The sequence below is a fragment of the Stegodyphus dumicola genome, chromosome 4, assembly GCF_044657685.1.
Source record: "Stegodyphus dumicola isolate Sdum_Otavi_A_Nest chromosome 4, ASM4465768v1".
Taxonomy (NCBI): domain Eukaryota; kingdom Metazoa; phylum Arthropoda; class Arachnida; order Araneae; family Eresidae; genus Stegodyphus; species Stegodyphus dumicola.
This window is the reverse complement of record NC_140771.1, coordinates 32,395,408-32,414,416: the sequence shown is the minus strand read 5'-3', so window position 1 is coordinate 32,414,416 and position 19,009 is coordinate 32,395,408. Positions and strand designations below refer to the sequence as shown.

At 32.2% G+C, this 19,009-nt stretch overlaps 1 protein-coding gene across 1 annotated transcript in view; it reads right to left on the bottom strand.

Annotated features, from left to right (window-relative positions):
* Dhod (dihydroorotate dehydrogenase 2) overlaps window positions 1-12,721 on the bottom strand; it is a 44,094-nt gene extending 31,373 nt beyond the window's left edge. Inside the window, exons 1-2 of the mRNA XM_035359543.2 lie at window positions 12,555-12,721; window positions 12,189-12,401 (exon numbers count right to left, since the gene is read on the bottom strand). Of these exons, the coding sequence (XP_035215434.1) occupies window positions 12,189-12,401; window positions 12,555-12,575 (234 nt within the window). The 5' untranslated portion in view covers window positions 12,576-12,721. The remainder of the gene's footprint in view (window positions 1-12,188; window positions 12,402-12,554) is intronic.
* Window positions 12,722-19,009: the final 6,288 nt, after the last annotated feature.

The following is a 19,009-nucleotide window of genomic DNA, read 5'->3' as shown; positions in this document are numbered from 1 at the left end:
ATGTGTTTGTTTCAAACAGAGTTGAGTGAGAGAAATTAGCTCATCAATTTCGATGCAAGAGAAATGAAATTCGCGAAGTCTGGTTTCTAGACATCTTAATGCACCCTCCACTGGGACATTGGTGAATAATGATTTTACATCAAAAGAAACCATGAAAGTCCTGTGAAAATTTTGTAAATTAACGCTGATTTTTGTTGTTTGACTTCTGAATTAGTATTTCTTTCAATGTAAGTTGTTTAAGATGCTTCGTTTTATGTGCTAATACTTTCTCTTTAATTCTATAAACAGATATAATTTCTTGTTCAGTTACAAAGTTCCACTGTTCAAGGTCCTGTAATTGCTGTGCCGAGAATACCGACTAGCTTGTCAATCGAAATTTTTTCGTTTTCACTAACCTCTTTATCACTTTCTTCATGCCTTTATCCATTTTTTGCAGCAATTCCACTTTTTGTTTGATAGATATCGAAACATGCTTTTGCTTTGTAAATCCTTTGGCAGCTCCAGAATCGGAAACTCTTTTTGACATAATCGAAAGTTCAAGCTTACTTTTTAAAAAATTGCTCTAACAGTCTGCAAAAAATAATAAGCCGGATCCAATTAGAAGATTAAGGAACAACGCAATCTGCAACATTAACTGAAATAGATAATTTTAGCCTAGCTTACACCATCTGTTATACATTAAACGCGCATGCATAAGCATATTATGCACATGCATAACGGTATTATGTGCATGCGCAGAAAGTTTGTAGCTTTGAGGTCCAGATTATAGATCATTCCTATGGACATCCGGATTAAAGACTTTGTACTGTATTATGGATGCTGTAATCACCCCTCCTATTCTAGCAATGCAGTGTTTAACTCAAATCCCTCCAGTAAGAAACATAATTGAGAGATGCAGTTTTTTCTTTATGAAAAGCTGATTCGCCTGCCCAACAATACTTTTTGGAGGGATTATGACACCAACGCAGAGAGAAATTTTAAAACTCAAAAAAGGTTTATATAATATGCTTATTCTGCAGCCACTGACATGAATGTCTAGCTAAGTTCTCAACTTCTCTGTAGGCCTGTTTGTCCTTTGGGATATGGAGGGATGCCGGTGTGTCTGAAGGTTAATAAGAGTCATATGAGCAAACAACTTTATGCTATTGCTCTATCTACCACTGAAAAGAAATATTTACAGAGGCATGGTTACATGTCTACACAGATGGATCAATGTTTAACAATGAAGACAGAGCAGGAGCAGGTGTGTGTTGTGATCTTTTTCATGCTATGCACCAATAGGTGCTCATTTCACCCATCATGATGGCAAAATCGAGGCTATTTATATCACCTTAAAGCAACTAGCTATCCGCCCTTTGCCATTCTGCAGAGCGATTATTTTGTCAGACTCCTGTCATTTCCTGTCTGCTCTTCAATCTCTTGCAAATAGAGAATACGCAGATAATACCCATATTCTGGAATGCAGAGGACTCTCAACGTCAATCTCTATTTCTTTCACGTGGATCCCAGCTCACTGCGGGATTCCTGGGAACAAGGTTGCTGACTTTTTGGCCAAAAAGGGTGCAAGGGTCCTCCATAAGACCTTTGAAAAGCCTCGCATTTCATTCAGTCGAACTCCTGATAAGAAGAAGATATGGCTACAGGATAGAGCAAAGAGCACTGTAAGCCATGGGCCTCACTGCTTGAGGATACACAGTTGATTCCAGATTTTCCTAGAAGCACAGTTGTGGCACTTTTCCACCTTTGCACAGATGTGGCCATGACTGTTTGCCCACATACTTGTATTGGCTTGGGCTTTGTGATTCTCCCTTATGTCCTCTGTGTGAACAAGGATACTACTCATCTTGACTCGAGCTCTGCACTTGTGTTTGTAAACTGTAAAATTCAGAAATATTGGAAGGCTAAAGATTTAATGGTGTCATAGCCAATCTTCTGGGCATTTGCAATTAATCAGAACAATAAAAGTAGCAGACAATATTTCTCATTTCAAATAATAAGCTGTTGCCAGAAATTTGTATTCTAAAACATTTTTTTTTTTTTTTTTTTTTAATTCTTTATCTAACTATTCTAAAAATGTGCAAATATCCTCTGTAGCTGCATCCCATCAGTGACTTATATAGTCCCAAACTTTTCTTTTTCCATGTGAAAATTTCAAAGAAGATGTTGCTTTCAGGTAAGCCATGGTGCTCACGTTCTTACCATTCCTCATAAGATTTTAACCCATTACCCATACTTAACATCTAGCTTTAATTCCTACAATACTTCCTACAAAACAATAGAAAGAAGTTTCTATGCATTTACCTTGCATAAAAATTTATATTTTTACTAACACAAGAAGAATATTAGTAGATTTTTTTTTCCTAGAATAGAAACAAGATAAAAAGTTACCATTATTAAATAATATAAAAAGGTGAATGTACATATGAGCAGTAGTGATGTAACATTTATCACTTTAATATGATTATTCAGGTTAAGCATTTATACAAATTTTAAATGCGATCTATCATGTTTCACACACATTCAAGCATTTGGGTCATTTTAATAAAAGTTTTAAATTCTATGAAATATCCTTATTAGTTGTGATTGAAAAACATCACAAAGCTATAATGTTTGAAAAATAATATTGGAATTCTAATGTAAAATTCCTCACTTTAGAAAGCATATGGATAAAAGTAAAGATGACAACAAATTGATTTGCAAGAAGACTTGGTTTTATTCTTATAGTAGTTTCCCTCATGAATGAATATCACAAGGACCCTAGGTTATTCCCATATTGTTTGATTATTTAATCTCAACTTCATACACTATCTTGTAATTCAGTTCCCACATAGAAAGAAACCACAGGAAGAATACTGTTATCAAATGACTGGTATGTTGTTAGATAACAGATGTGGAACTTTGACCAAGTTTCACAAAGGTTTTTCAGTCATTGACTCCCATTATCATGATAAATAAATATTTCCTTTGATTATAAATATTTTATTAGAAAACTTAAAAGAAATTGTATAAAATAATTTGCAGTCCTACATACTTCTATGATTACTCTAATTACTGAAATAACTATCACTGCATATTATAAATTATTCCAAATTATTACGAAGCAAAATTTTACCCAAACTGTACAACTTATGACAATACCCTTGACTTAACAATGAATATTCTAACTTTCTGTGTACAAACAATGCATTTCACAAGCACTTTTAACTAGTTAAAAACTATACATTCACATACATTATAAATAATTCTCATTTCTCAAGATGCAATAGATCAAAAGAATTTCCAGTATGCCACTAAAAAATAGCTTTCTAAATCTTTTGTGTCATAGGTTTTTTTTTAGCTAAATTTAAATATGTATCATACAGTCCAACTCTGTACACAAAGAATGCTAAGAATTACATATCCGATAAACTGAAAAAAATTTTAATCTCATAGAATTACCAACACTGGATACCCTGGTACACTTATGGAAATAAAACAAAAAATGAACTTAACAGCCTGTTTTGAATAAAAATTTATAATTAAAAATAAAATACTTTTATAAAATTTTTATTTTAACAAGTTGTTCAATGAATTTTGAAATATTCATAAAATTTTATTTTACATTACTCTCTTTCCAACATTTTTGTAATTATATTTGCTCAGTAGCGAAGGCATGGAAGATAAATATGTCACAGTGAATCAATCCTCATTGTCTACTGTTATTTTTCAACTCGTTATAAATATTTTCATTATAAAATAATGAATAAGCAATGTCTGTCTAAAATAATGTTAAATAATTAATTTTAATAATAATTCAATAATAACTATATAGTGTTATATCATTAACATTTAGGTTGCACCTATTATATGAATCACATCACTAAACATCAAATCTTCGCAAAGCACTATATTTATATGTTGTTGTTGCCTTATGCTCACTTATCTGACGTAGTCAGCCCAAGCTCGCAAAATTTCTCATGACAAGGAGAGCTACATTACGCCTGTCGTTGGCAACGGCCTTGAGAACCTAACAGGTGATAGTGCGATTGGCTCAGTTCTGCCCCCAACTTTGATGGAGAGCACCCCAGGGGGAAGAGTCCAAGGGTTGCCCACCCCTCTCTCCTTCCACCAAACCCCACGAGAGGATTTTTGGCTCACTGCATATTAGAGTGCCGCCATATCGCACTGACACTATACATTTACAAGCATCCATGCCTTCTCATTATAGCCACATTTATATAGCATTTATTATTGAGGTATTTACTGTTGTTTGTGCTTTAGACCAGACCCAAATGACGTCATCAAAGTAGGTTGACTGATTATCATGCAATCAACAACCGAACTCGCTCTAAGATGCAATATTTGTGAATATAGTGTCCTTAAAGCATGGTATTTGAAATTTACCGATTTGAAAGTGTTCCTCAGGAACTGGTGGTAGCAGAATATGGGTCTAAAACTTTAGATTCTATCTGCTAAGAGATCCTTTATAAAAATTAGAATAGAGTTCTGATGGGCAGCTCTTTTGTATTTTGCTTAAATCCTACACTCCAATCCAATCTTAAATTTGAGATTTTTAGAATGTTTTATTGACTATTAAAAAAAAAAAAAAAAAAGATCAAAGTATTTTAAACAAAATGTCATGTACAAAATGAGAATAAATTTATGACCATATAAATGCCTTTATATCTTTTAAATAATTGGTTAATCTTTGGATTATGGTAACTTGGCAATTTTTTGGCGAAAATTTGGCGACCAACCCTGCTATAGCAACCTGCTAGTTTTTTGTTTGGATGCCATTTTGTTTTCATGAAGTTAAGGTTTTTTTTTTTTTTTTTTTACTCAAAATTTTTTCCCAACAATCTGCTAGCCGAATTACGCTTATGCTAGAACTTTTATGAAACAAAAGTGCTTAATCATGACGAAGATTAGGTGCGAAATTGGGAGAAAGTGCAGAATCGCAAACTGCTTGCCGCGTTTTTAAGAATTCCACATACGCGGTATCCATGTACATGTCGACCTATTTTCACTTACAAAAAAATTCCCAGAATTGCAAAAAATGGCATTGCGCACACTCTTGACTTTATCCATGTACACTGCTAATCCTAGCTAGTAACCTTTATCACCTTGCCAAAATGTCGCCAAACTACCTGTTATCATATTCCAAAGATTAGCCAAATAATTAATTAAATATTACTTAATTTATTTTACAAGCTACATTAAAACCAACATGCTAAGAAACTATGGTACTTACGTATTATCGCAACCAGGTTGGCGCGATTTGCAAGTTTGAGTAAAAAAGCATGAATAGAAAGAAAATGTACATTTATTAATTACAGATAATTTTTAATACAGTTTTTTATATTATTTTGTTTTAAAATATAAAATAGCAATTAAACCCTTCCGGTTTCGAATTTGAATAAGTTGCAGAATTATTTTTTCGGCGGAAATCTTTTGGCTATTGTTTTTAGCACTGATTAAAAACTGTCTTTGCCATTAACAGCTTGAACTTGGCGCCATATAAATTCGATAAGGTATGAGTCAAGATGATGACGGGCTATTCCTCTCTGTTTTTTGTTGCGCCATTTAGCTGAGCCCCACATGCGCTCTACATGTTGTGTGTGAACGCCCATGTTGGGATCCACAAAGTTATATTTGTGATTAACAGTTCCATGCAGAAATCCAGCATTTTTGAACTCACTTGTATTGTATCCTTTCCAGAAATTGGAATAAATGATGCTTCCTTCCTTGATATTTTCGCAAATTTTTTCCATGAGGGTAACGGCGCTTCTGTTAGGTACAGTAACAAAAAAAAGTCTCTTTCTTTTTTCGGCAAATTCCGCCAAAAACCCATTGCTGTGGTAGTACACGCCCCATAACATGTAGGGTTGCCATAAGTAGGGTCGCCAAATTTGGCGATTTATGTGAATTTTGGCCTGGTTGCGTTAATACGTAAGTACCGAAACTATTACTAAGAATTTTGCAATTAAACATTTAAAAAAGAATCGTATGTTGTTTACGTAACACTTGTACTAACTCAAATTAAGTATTAAACTTATATTAAATAATTTAATAGTAATGTTAAATTGGTTAATTTAAGGCAAAACTCATCATTTTCAATCTGTTTCATGCAACAAACAAAAGGTCTGTTAAGTAATTAAATGAAGACTCTCTGATAATATGTGAATATATTTGTTTTTTGTTTATTCATATACGGTAAAGAACATAAGAATAATCTGCTTAAGGCAGGGATGCCTTTCAGGAGAACTTTCTTAAAGGAAATTGGTTCTCATTTATATTACACATAAGGAAAACCATGAAACTATCATAAAGCCAAGATATCTACAGATTATAATAACCAATGTTCAGCAATCTTGACCACTGAAGCATTAGTGTATAAGTAAAAGGCAGGGCCGTAGCTAGAGGGGGGCAAGGGGAGTCATCTGTCCCCGGGCGCAGAATCCAAGGGGCGCCAAACTGATGTCAAGACATTTTAAAATTAAACGTTTTCCCTCCTTGGCAAGCAGTAGGGGGTGCAAAATCTTCAGTTGTCCCTGGGCACTGAAAACCCTAGCTACGACTCTGGTAAAAGGAGAATATGTGTATATAAGGAGAATATAAGAAAGTGCAACGAACTGCAGAAAAAAAGTTAGTCCTGATTTCTTGTCTATGCTATCAGTCTCCAGTAACTATGAATATTAAGTAAGGTATATTAAATATAACTAAAACAAATGCACCTGCATGTATGTCTTAACTCATCATGCATTAATAATTTTATAAAAATCCCTACACTAAAACAATGCCTAAAATAAAATATAGTTTTAAATGCTTTCTTTGGATCCCACATTATTTATAATTTCATATTCATTTATAATTTCATAGAATTTCATATTTTTAAGTTCATTCCATCAATTCTTTACAATTACACGATTATGCCAATGACTTTAAATTCTTTACTCAATCCTGAAATACGAATATTTTTAAATTACAACCCATTTTCCTATCCCTGATGTTTTATTCATTACATTTTTTGGTTGATCTTTGGATTATGGAAACTTGGCGATTTTTTGGCGAAAATTTAGCGACCAACTCTGCTACAGCAACCCTCTATTTTTTTTTTTCACCACCATTTTGTCTTCATGAAGTAAAAACATATTTCTTTTCTTTTATTTACTCAACACTTTTTCCAACAATCTCCTAACCGAATTACACTTATGCTAGAAATTTTATGGAACAAAACTGCTTAATTATGACAAATATTAACTGCAAAATCGGGAAAAAGTGCAGAATCGCAAACTCCTTGCCGTGTTTTTCCAAATCGCACATACACAGTAACCATGTACACGTCGACTTATTTTTACTTAAAAAAACATCCCAGAATTGCACAAAAATGGCATTGCGCACACTCTTGACTTTATCCATCTAAACTGCTATTTTCTCATAAATTACAAAAATTTGCACGAAAATGCAGGAAAATTTTGTGAATCTTTAAACTCAGTAAAAAGCACATATATGAAATTACCTTATCCTGAAAACGTATATACGCTATTCAAGGATGAACATTTCCACGTATAATATAAATATAATATCCAAAAACTTTTACCTCTTAATTATCTATTATAAACGTCACCAACAAATTCATAACAAAACATTAAAAATGGTTACAAATACTTACTGTCAAATATTTAAATTATTTCCATGCACGTTTACATCCACTCAAATGTATACCAAATTGCTACAAACATATAATTCACAAAACTATCATTTAATTAAAATATCATGAAACCATGAACACGTCGACTTATTTTTACTTAAAAAAACATCCCAGAATTGCACAAAAAATGGCATTGCGCACACTCTTCACTATATCCATGTACACTGCTTTTTTCTCATAAATTAGAAAAATTTCACGAAAATGCATGAAAATTTTGTGAATCTTTAAATTCGGTAAAAAGGACATATATGAAATTACCTGATCGCGAAAAAGTATATACCTTTTCCAAAGATGAACATTTGCACGTATAAAATAAATAAAATATCCAAAAACTTTTACCTCTAAATTATCTATTATAAACGTCACCAACGAATCTATAACAAAACATTAAAAATGGTTACAAATACTTAGTCTCAAATATTTAAATTATTTCCATGCGCGTTTACTTCCACTGAAACGTATACCAAATTACTACAAACATATAATTCACAAAGTAACTATCATTTACTAATTCAGAAGTCAAACAACAAAAATCAGCGTTATACCTACAAAATTTTCACAGGACTAGTTTCGATGGTTTTACAGAACCATCATCTTCAGCTGCAAAACCGCAAATGAACAAGATAGGAAATAATGATTAGATAAGAAAGGCTGGACAAGAATAAGCAAGTGGCGCCATCTGTTGGCGAAACCAGAACTAAAACATAATTTCTCTAAAAGCCGAAGGCAAATTTGGATTGGAATTAGGATCGTTAACTAGAACAGAAAGATTTTTATGAATGTGAAATGCCTCTAGAAAATCCAGTTCTCCAATGGAAGATGTTTTTTGAATAATTTTGGCAGCAGAAAAATTGAAAGTGTGATTTTCGGACCAACAATGTTGAGCAACAGAAGACTTCTGTGTTTCCTTTTTTCTAACATATGCCTCATGTTCTTTGACGCGAAATTTTAAGGCTCTCTTAGTTTGGCCAATGTAAATTAAACCACACTGGCAAGGAATCCTATAAATACCCCAGGAATTCATATCCGGAATGGGGTCCTTGAGTATAGAAGTTGGAATTTTATTGATGGGAGAATAAACAACCCGAAAGTTAAATTTCTGCAAAATATGTGCAACTTTATAGCTAATTGATGGAAAGAAGGGAATGACAACAGAATTTTTATAATCTCCTAAAATAAGAGTGTGGCTTTTAGTGTGTTGAGATGAGAATTTTTTAACTGCTTGATTAATAATGTTGGGTGAAAAGCCCCTGTCAATAGCTATTGCTTTTAAATAATTTAGTTCTTCATCAAGGGCGAATTTGGAGGAGCAAACTTGAAGAGCACGGAAAACATAGGAATAAAATGAAGCTAACTTTTGTTTAGTCGGATGACATGATTTAAAGTGTGGTGGAAGGCAAACCGATGAAGGTTTACGGTAAACTGTAGTACTGAAGTTGGATGTGTTACGTGTGACCAGAATGTCGAGAAACGGAAGAGAATTGCAAGTCTCAAGTTCAAAAGTGAACTGAATAGCAGGATCAATGGAATTCATTGTTGAAAGAACTTTATTTAAATCATCTTTATTACCTTCAAACAGGGTAAAAGTATCGTCTACGTAGCGGAACCATGCCGGAAAGTTTAAAGTTTCAAACAATTTTGATTCATAATAATGCATGTAGATATCAGCCAGGATGGGACTGAGGGGGCTTCCCATGGCTAATCCCTCAGTTTGTTTGTAATATTTATTTTGGAAAACAAAATGTGTTTGTTTCAAACAGAGTTGAGTGAGAGAAATTAGCTCCTCAATTTCGATGCAAGAGAAATGAAATTCGCGAAGTCTGGTTTCTAGACATCTTAATGCACCCTCCACTGGGACATTGGTGAATAATGATTTTACATCAAAAGAAACCATGAGTAAATTACTAGGAGAAATGTTTTTAACCTTTTTTACAAACTCTATTGAATTTTTTATGGTGTAAATATTATTGTCTAATAGAGTGGAAAATCTAGAAACTAAATATTTAGCTAAAGGATACGAGGCAGTACCTAAATTTGATACAATAGGTAATTTGGTACAATAGGTAATAATAGTAAATTTTCACCCAACATTATTAATCAAGCAGTTAAAAAATTCTCATCTCAACACACTAAAAGCCACACTCTTATTTTAGGAGATTATAAAAATTCTGTTGTCATTCCCTTCTTTCCATCAATTAGCTATAAAGTTGCACATATTTTGCAGAAATTTAACTTTCGGGTTGTTTATTCTCCCATCAATAAAATTCCAACTTCTATACTCAAGGACCCCATTCCGGATATGAATTCCTGGGGTATTTATAGGATTCCTTGCCAGTGTGGTTTAATTTACATTGGCCAAACTAAGAGAGCCTTAAAATTTCGCGTCAAAGAACATGAGGCATATGTTAGAAAAAAGGAAACACAGAAGTCTTCTGTTGCTCAACATTGTTGGTCCGAAAATCACACTTTCAATTTTTCTGCTGCCAAAATTATTCAAAAAACATCTTCCATTGGAGAACTGGATTTTCTAGAGGCATTTCACATTCATAAAAATCTTTCTGTTCTAGTTAACGATCCTAATTCCAATCCAAATTTGCCTTCGGCTTTTAGAGAAATTATGTTTTAGTTCTGGTTTCGCCAACAGATGGCGCCACTTGCTTATTCTTGTCCAGCCTTTCTTATCTAATCATTATTTCCTATCTTGTTCATTTGCGGTTTTGCAGCTGAAGATGATGGTTCTGTAAAACCATCGAAACTAGTCCTGTGAAAATTTTGTAGGTATAACGCTGATTTTTGTTGTTTGACTTCTGAATTAGTATTTATTCGGCGTGTTATTGTGTCTTAATTAACTATCATTTAATTAAAATATAATTAAACCATGTACACATCGACTTATTTTTACTTAAAAAAACATCCCAGAATTGCACAAAAATGGCATTGTGCACACTCTTCACTATATCCATGTACACTGCTTTTTTCTCATAAATTAGAAAAAATTCACGAAAATGCAGGAAAATACTCCGTATTCTACTCAAACGTATTCCAAAATACTACAAACATATAACTCACAAAATCACAATCATTAAATTAAAATATAATTAAATTAAAAAACACTACTTAAAATATAAATAAGCACATACATTAAATTAATAAAAATTAGATTACAATCCTAATTACTTTAAACTAAATCATTGCTAATAACAATTTTCCATAATAGCATATTAATTTATTTACTCCTTACATTTAGAACAATGCAAAAAAATAATATCCTCAAATGATTAAAAATACTAACTTACCTAATCTTCTTCAGAATCTTCATTACGTGGCACACACACTTTTACACGATTATGCCAATGACTTTAAATTACAGAAAGAGTACAGAAAGAGTTCCAATCGGCAGCAGTACTACTGCTAATTTCTTTCACTTTACATAGCGCCATGCAATCGGAAAATTAATCAACACTATTTCACACAACACACAATGAAGCTTAATACAAAATAATATATTACTACCGATATTTTTCCAAATTTACCCCCTTTTCCGATTAAAGAACTGTAATTCGTCCATTAATGTCACATGACATATCTCATGATCTCTCATTTCCCTCACACAAAATAATGCGTAATCGGAACTGAGTACTTCTCACATTCTTACCAAAGTCCTAGGTAGTAACCTTTATCGCCTCCAAAATGCCGCGAAACTACCTGTTACCATATTCCAAAGATCAGCCCATTTTTTAATTAAACCAGACTACATGAGCAAGGTCCGTCTAAGTTCCAATTTAATTTTGACAAAGAACCTGAGAAAATAGGAGTCTGAGTGTCTTATACCATTTCTCTCGTACCACCAATCATTCAATGATCTGAGAGTATTATTTAGGATTTGAGTACAAAGCTAAAAGCATGACAATCAATCAGCCTCCATTAAACAGCATTCTGTCTAGGTCAGTATTTATAATAAGAGACAGTTCAGGAAAGGGAACAATTGAAAAATTCCCTCCTAAACAAGTGAAATGTATAGATTTCAAATAAACTGATAATTACTAATTATTGGAAAAATTTTACATATTTTGTTTGTCTTAAATTTTAAAACATAAGTACTTGCGCAGAAAATCATTAACAACACATATAATATTACATACTGTAGAAGCTAAATATAAAAAATACTGCATTTTTAAGGTGTTTTAGACAAATGAAAAAAAGGGGGATCTGAATAAGAGATGACCCTCAGATATGAAATACATTTCATACATTGAAAGCATTTTAAGACAAAGATAACTAAATGGTTTAAATAACGTGTCTTAGAATTACACTTAATATACATGCTTTCTTTTAACATAAAATTTTAAATATAAATACTAAATTTATTTAGTTATCTTTCTCATGTTAAGTTGCACACAGAACATGGAAAAAATATTAAACTTGGACAGTATTAATACTGGTTTCATCTCCCAATTTATAATGAAATTTCTATGAAAATATTGCAAAGCATACACACCAACAATGCTCCATCTTGAACTTTGCATTTTGAAATTAGACCCCATTTTGCAGCCAACAGTCCAAGTGTTTGAGACGCTTCTGGTGCCAATATAGTATGCACTGCTGGGATCAGAGCTTCTTTGTAAAATTTTTCATTTCCTTGATACATACATATCCCAACAAAAGCAGCTGAGCCTCCAGTTGCAATAATCGCAAGGGATTTCAATTTTTTCTGAAAAACAACAGGTTTTCCAATATTATTTTGTAAAAAAAAAAAAAAAAAAAAAAAAAAAAGTGAGAGTTAAAATTTCTATTAATTTTCAAATGAATTTAATCTATTAAAATTTCAATAAAGTTCAGAAAATTAAAAAAGAAATTGCCTTACCCACAGCAAAGTTTTCGACATTTTCCGACACGATAAAACGTCAGCAACTAAATTGTGTCGTACACAAACAATAATCGTCGATTTCAAGATATCACAAATATGCCAAAAAAAGCACGTGTGTTTTGATTGTAAACAGTGAATAAAAGCCTGCGATTACGATTACACGCATGTAATGCCGCTCATTTTTTTAGTTAGTCATTGAGAATATGTAAATTTGCTAAGGTATTAATTACGATGTGATCTTTATTAACTGAGGTGTATACTCATTTTCACTATAATAATTGTATATCTTATAATTTTAATTTCTGTGTGACAAATTCTCAAACATTTTAATTTTTAAATTTTTTTAAAGTATTTCCCTTATCATTTTGAAACCTTAATGGTAAAAACAGTAGAAAGATCCATCAATATGTAACTGTAATGGTGCTAACCAGCTTTATGCTAATCGCCTGGGCTGGAAGCAGTTGTGCTAGAAGATCATACGTATTTCGTGTAAGATAATGGATCAGCAAGAAATAAAGCTGTATTATTTTTTTATCGACAGAAGCCGAAAATATTATTCTAACTTAATTTCACAAGAGCTGCAGTGAATGAAACAACTAAGGGAAGATTTAGGTTTCATTCAAGATGAAGTTAATATTATATTTGAGGGCATATTCTGTATAAATCTCTCCAGAAAGAGAAAAGAAATAGAAAGCGTATAAAACTAAACAGATCGAAGTAAAATAACACTATGTATGTGATTTATAAAACCAAAGAATAGCCAAATTACTGCTCAACAATCTCATATGTGCAGGCATGTTCAGGAAATTTCTGCCTAGACTGCAGTTGGAAGTTTTATTGAAAAGAGTGGGATTTGTTCTGAATGACACAACTCATCGAAACGAAGAGCAAGACTGCACATTCTTCAATTTCACTGTTTTCATGAAAAATAGACTTAATCTTTCAGTCATCTTACAGAATTTATCTTGATTACTTTCTTTATCTCTGGATAACTTTCAGGAAAGTGAGCATTTTAACTGCGGCGTTTAAATAATACCCGAACTTACTATGCGTGCCTGCTACGGATAAGACATTTGAACCAACGCGGTAAAATGCCATGGTGTGCTATTACTTAATTTTAATTTAAAAAAGTGTCCAAATTTACTGCCCTGTCTCACACCAGGGAAGTAGTGGTTGATTCCAAGTGAGCTTGGCATTCAGGTCACTGGTAAGAAACAACATTGATGGAGCCAGTGACCAACAACCCTTAAACAACATTGGTGTTTGAATTTAATTTAAAATTTAAAAATTTATCTAAATTTAGCGCATTGTCCCGTATTGGTGATTTATGCATTGATCCCAAGGAAACATCTCCCTAACCGCTCGACTTAGGTTACGTTTCTTAGGACTTTAGCGTACGCTTCTTGGGACCAAAGTTCCGCTAGTGTAAACGGGCCTTAAGTCACCGGTGATCAACAATCTTGATGAACACCAACTTTCTCCGATTTACTTTTAATTTAAATATAAATAAAATTTATTTCACTACTCCATAATAGAGAGAACGTTCTCTATAATAAGAGAACGTTCTTTCTCACCAAGATTTACCTCATTTTTTGTTTCCGCCCACTCATACCCTCACGCCCTCAGTCTGTTTTGCCCTCTTTTTATTATTATCTGAATTTTCAACAGCTATATTTTAAGTATATTTAATTTTTGTGATGATAAAAGAACTTTTTTCTCCCTACGATCAGAGCTTAAATTGCGCCGGAGCTCACCGGACCCCGGCTCCGATACTTCTTAGTTTTTGTAATAAATCATAACTCTAGTCGGAGAGCACCGGAGCCCTAAATAAGAAGTTTGCGGCACTTCTTTTATGTAACTGAATAACAATTTCAGTATAAATTTTATCTCGAAAATTTTATTTTTAGCAATAAAATTATATTAAAAATCGCTTATTAAACTTTAATTTATCTCTTTACATTTAATTTTAATTATTTAATAATTATTGATTAAATAACAATTTATTAACATTAATTAAATAACTATTAATTAAGTTGATAGTAATTAACTATTTAATTTTAAAATTATTGAGTTTAATAGTCATTTTATTTATTTATTTACTCTTGTTCCTCTCTGCTGATGGTCTTCCATAGGGCTCCGGCACTTCTAATTTTAGAAATTAAGCCCTGAGTAAAGAGAATTATTTTCCAATGCGTTTATAAACTGCAGTATTAAAAAATTGTTACATTGCACTCACCAAATTGTTCAACTGTCCCCTGCTTTCTTAAATAAGTTTCTAAAACAACCATTCCGAAAATATTATTTTGCACTAATTGCGTTTATATTAAAAAGAGAGAAGATGAGAATGGTAAATAAATAAAACTCTATTATTGCATAAAAGTAAGCATTGTTTAAAAAAGACAGAAGATGAGAATGGTAAATAAATAAAACTTTATTATTGGATAAAAGTAAGCATTGTTTTATGAATGTGGAAGTTTAATTTTTGAAAATGAGGATTTTATTAATAACTGTAGTAAAATGAGGATTTTATTACTAACTGTAGTAATAGATGCTTACATATTCACTTCTGTGATTGCGTTCACTATGTGAATAACCTAAATCTGCATTTTAAAATACATTGAAAAAGAAAAGTAGTTAAAGAAAACGCTTTAGCAATCATGAATCGAAATTCATTTAAGAAATAATTTATTAATAGTAAAATGAGGATTTTATTACTAACTGTAGTAAGTAATTGATATTTACTTATTCACTTCTGTGATTGCGTACAGTATGTTAATAACCTAAATCTACATTTTAAAATACATTGAAAGAAAAAAAAAAGTAGTTAAAGAAAACGCTTTAGTAATCCTGAATCGAAATTCATTTAAGAAATAATTTATTAATAATTACAGATATCAGTATAAATTATTGATGGCAAACTAGAGATACGGATTAAAAGGTTAAAGTGATAAGTAAAGAAAGGGTAACAACTCGCAACAATAACAACTGATGACAGATGCTTTTCTCTGGCCTTATATAGTTTTCAACCGGCCGGAAATATTTCTAGTACTTTCTGCTTCTAGAAATTACTGGAAATCAAAAGGTCAAATTACGGTTGCAACTGATATAGTGTCATTTACGATACCTCTTATGGGGATACAGGGAGCAGACCAAACTGTCGCTAAATAATCGCCAAGTTTGGTAAGTTTTGGTGATTTTTCGCCTAATATGGAGACAAAATAAAACGCCAAAATCGTTGTCAGCTTAGCGATATCTCGTCAAATTACCGAGATAACCCATTTACTCAATGTTAAATGGACTTATCTCTGTATTCTTACTTTTCCGGCATAGCTTATCTCTCTAGTTTTCTCTTGCTACATTACGCAGAAAAATACAACTTTTTCACATATAATTGCACTAGAATTACTTATCTATGCCCCAAAATTCATAACATTATAGAATTACATATTCAATAGTGCCTCTAGGTGTTTCTTTATCACTTGCATAATCAGCGTCACAGAAAACCTCCAATTTTTCAATTGAAGTGGAACATTTCTCGGAATATTTATATTTACGAACGAAATTTACAGTACCTTTCAAGTATCTATGAGTCCATTTTACATTTTCACTGTCTTTCGCATTTGCGTTTTCTGCATGACTACTTCCAAGACTAACAGCAAGAGTTAAATTTAGACGAATATTTTAGACAGATAAAAAAGGTTGTTAATTGCTTCTCTAAAAAGGAAGTTAACTTTTCCTTTTTCATTATATATGGTTGGTACTAGTTGTACTAGAGTATATGTTTCTTTATATTCAGGTATTTCACATTTTTTAGGAATATCTAGGGAATATCGTAACTGTTTCAGTGTTATTTCTTTTTCATCTCTTTCCAGTAGTTCCAGTCCTAAAATTTAATATTTGTCAACTACAATTCATTTAATATTTTTTCTAAATATTTCTCCATTTGTTCTTTTTTTCAATTAAAATATGATGACCAACAAATATTGCTAAAAGGTATCAACACACATTCATCTGATTTGGTTTTAATGAAAAATTTTCTGTTTAGAAATTTTGGGAACCAATCATTCCAATTGAAAGCGGCTTGTTGTAGTCCGTGAAAAGATTTCTGTGATTTAAATATTTTGTTTCCATAATCAAAGCCTTCCGGAACTTTCCTGTAAAGATCTTTTATGTCTCCATGCAGAAAAGCAGTTTTATACCCAACTGCATCATTTCAAGCGTGTTCTTAGCCTCGACCGCAAATGATATTCTTAATGTTCTAAATGCTTACAGCAGGACTGTACGTTTTTTCAAAATCAATTCCTTCTTCTTGTTGAAATTCTTTTGCAACAAATTTAGCTTTAAAATGATAATCTCGTTTGACACTAAAAATCCATTTTTTGCGAAAGATATTCTTATTTTCGGCTTAGCTTTCATGTACAAATTTTCAAATTTTATTTTTAATTATAGACTTTTTCTCTTCTTCAGTAGCTTCTAACGATTTATTTTTATCTCTTCCCAATATTGTTTCCTGGTATGACAACATTACAAAGCCTCTGCGCTCTGCTGATAATTTTCTATTTTTTCTTGCAGATCATGCCTCATTTTCAGCGTCGTGTTTTCCATTTTAGTTTTAATTCTCATTATCAGCTTCTAAACCATCATCTTTCTGGATAGAAATGCTTTTATCTTGATTATTTTCTAAAGCTTGATTTTGGTTTTCTTCCCACAGAATTACTTTTGTATTTTTATTTGTTTATTTATTTTTGGTTACAGAATTTATATTTTTATTAAGCAAAGCACCTCTGCCCATTTTTATTTTCCTTCCGTTTCTGTCTTAGCCATTTATTCCATATCTAACAAAAATATGCTTTCATTTTGTGAATTGAACTTTCTAATTGGTTAATTTAACTGATCAAGTTTTTACTTAAAAAAATGTTCAGTCTTGATAAATTAGGTTTTTGTTTATTCCATTCTTCTGCTGGTGATGTATTAACTGCTTCTGTGGCTATGATTTAATTAAAATAATTTGCAGTTCGAAAAGCTTCTCCTCACATTTCTTTTTCCAATGTGGAATCTTTAAGAAAGGCTTTTGTTTTTTCTAGCAATGTTCGATTTATTCCTTCTGCTCTTTCATTTAATTCTGTTGAAAAAGGAAACAGTGTAGTCCAAAATAGATGCTCCAATTTTAAAAATGTCCACTTATTTATTCTTCTCAATTATCATATCTTAATTTTGATACTTTCATATTTCATTTAGTTTCTATAATCTTTTATTACATTAAACGTTTCATATTTACTTTCTATCAAATACCATTACAAGATGTAGTCAGTCATTAAGAAAAGTTCTTATTCCATGTTACTAGATTAACTGGTCCGTACATAACATATGGATTATTTCCAACGATCTCTTAGCTTCCGTTCTTTCAGTATTAAAAGGTAATCTTTTTTGTCTAGTTTGCAAACCTGTTTCAAAGACAGAATCTTCTGTAGGCAATCATCAGAAATATTCATACCATTAGATAGTAGGACTTTCTGAGTATTCTAACTCTATTAAAAATTTATTTAACAATAGCCATTTCTAACGCGGCAGGCGAACGATCTTTTTCGACCCTAAAAAGGATAAAAACATACTTAAGGTCTAATTTGAGTCAAGAAAATCTTGAAGCATTGTCTCTATTATATATAGAATATAACGCACAGGAAAAGCTTATTAGTAGTACTATCATATGTCAGTTTGCCAATATTAAGTGAAAAAGAATGTTATAATTTTTGTTATGCTATATCTTAAAATGTTATTTTTATTTTTACCTTTTTTATGTTATATTTTAGAACGATGTTTTTATTTTTAATATTTTTATAAGAATACTGCTTTGTTTTCTATTTTTATGTATATTTTTGCAATAAAAATTAAACAATAAAATTTTGTTTCATTTGTTAGCGGATCCAAAAGATCCTCCTTGGATTCCCCAGTGCCAAGGGGACCCATAGATCTTCTGCGCCCAGGGCCCGAAAAGTGAGCTTATACCGGCACTGAACCGATATATTGCGTCTTTGAAACTAACTAGTGGCAACTCAACAAGCGCTGGATGATTAACCAGACACAGCGTGGTTCATGCAAGATAGGGCTTGCCCACACGCATACAGTGGCGTAGCTAGGGTGGGGCAAGGGGGACATCTGTTCCCGGGCGCAGCATCCAAGGGGCGCCAAACTGATGCTGCGGAATGTTTTATAATGAAATGTTTTTCATTCTTGGCACATAGAAAGGAGCGTAAATTCTTCAGTTTTCCCCGTGCGCTGGGAACTCTAGCTACGCCCCTGCACCCATATATATGTTTTTGACTTTCTTGACGAATACTTCGATGGTAGAGTTATTGCACGGAACTATTCAACATTTAAGGGGAAAGGAATCAACTGGACTCACACCCTGCGATTACTTTCAGTGGGGCATACAGAAGGACATTGTTTACCGT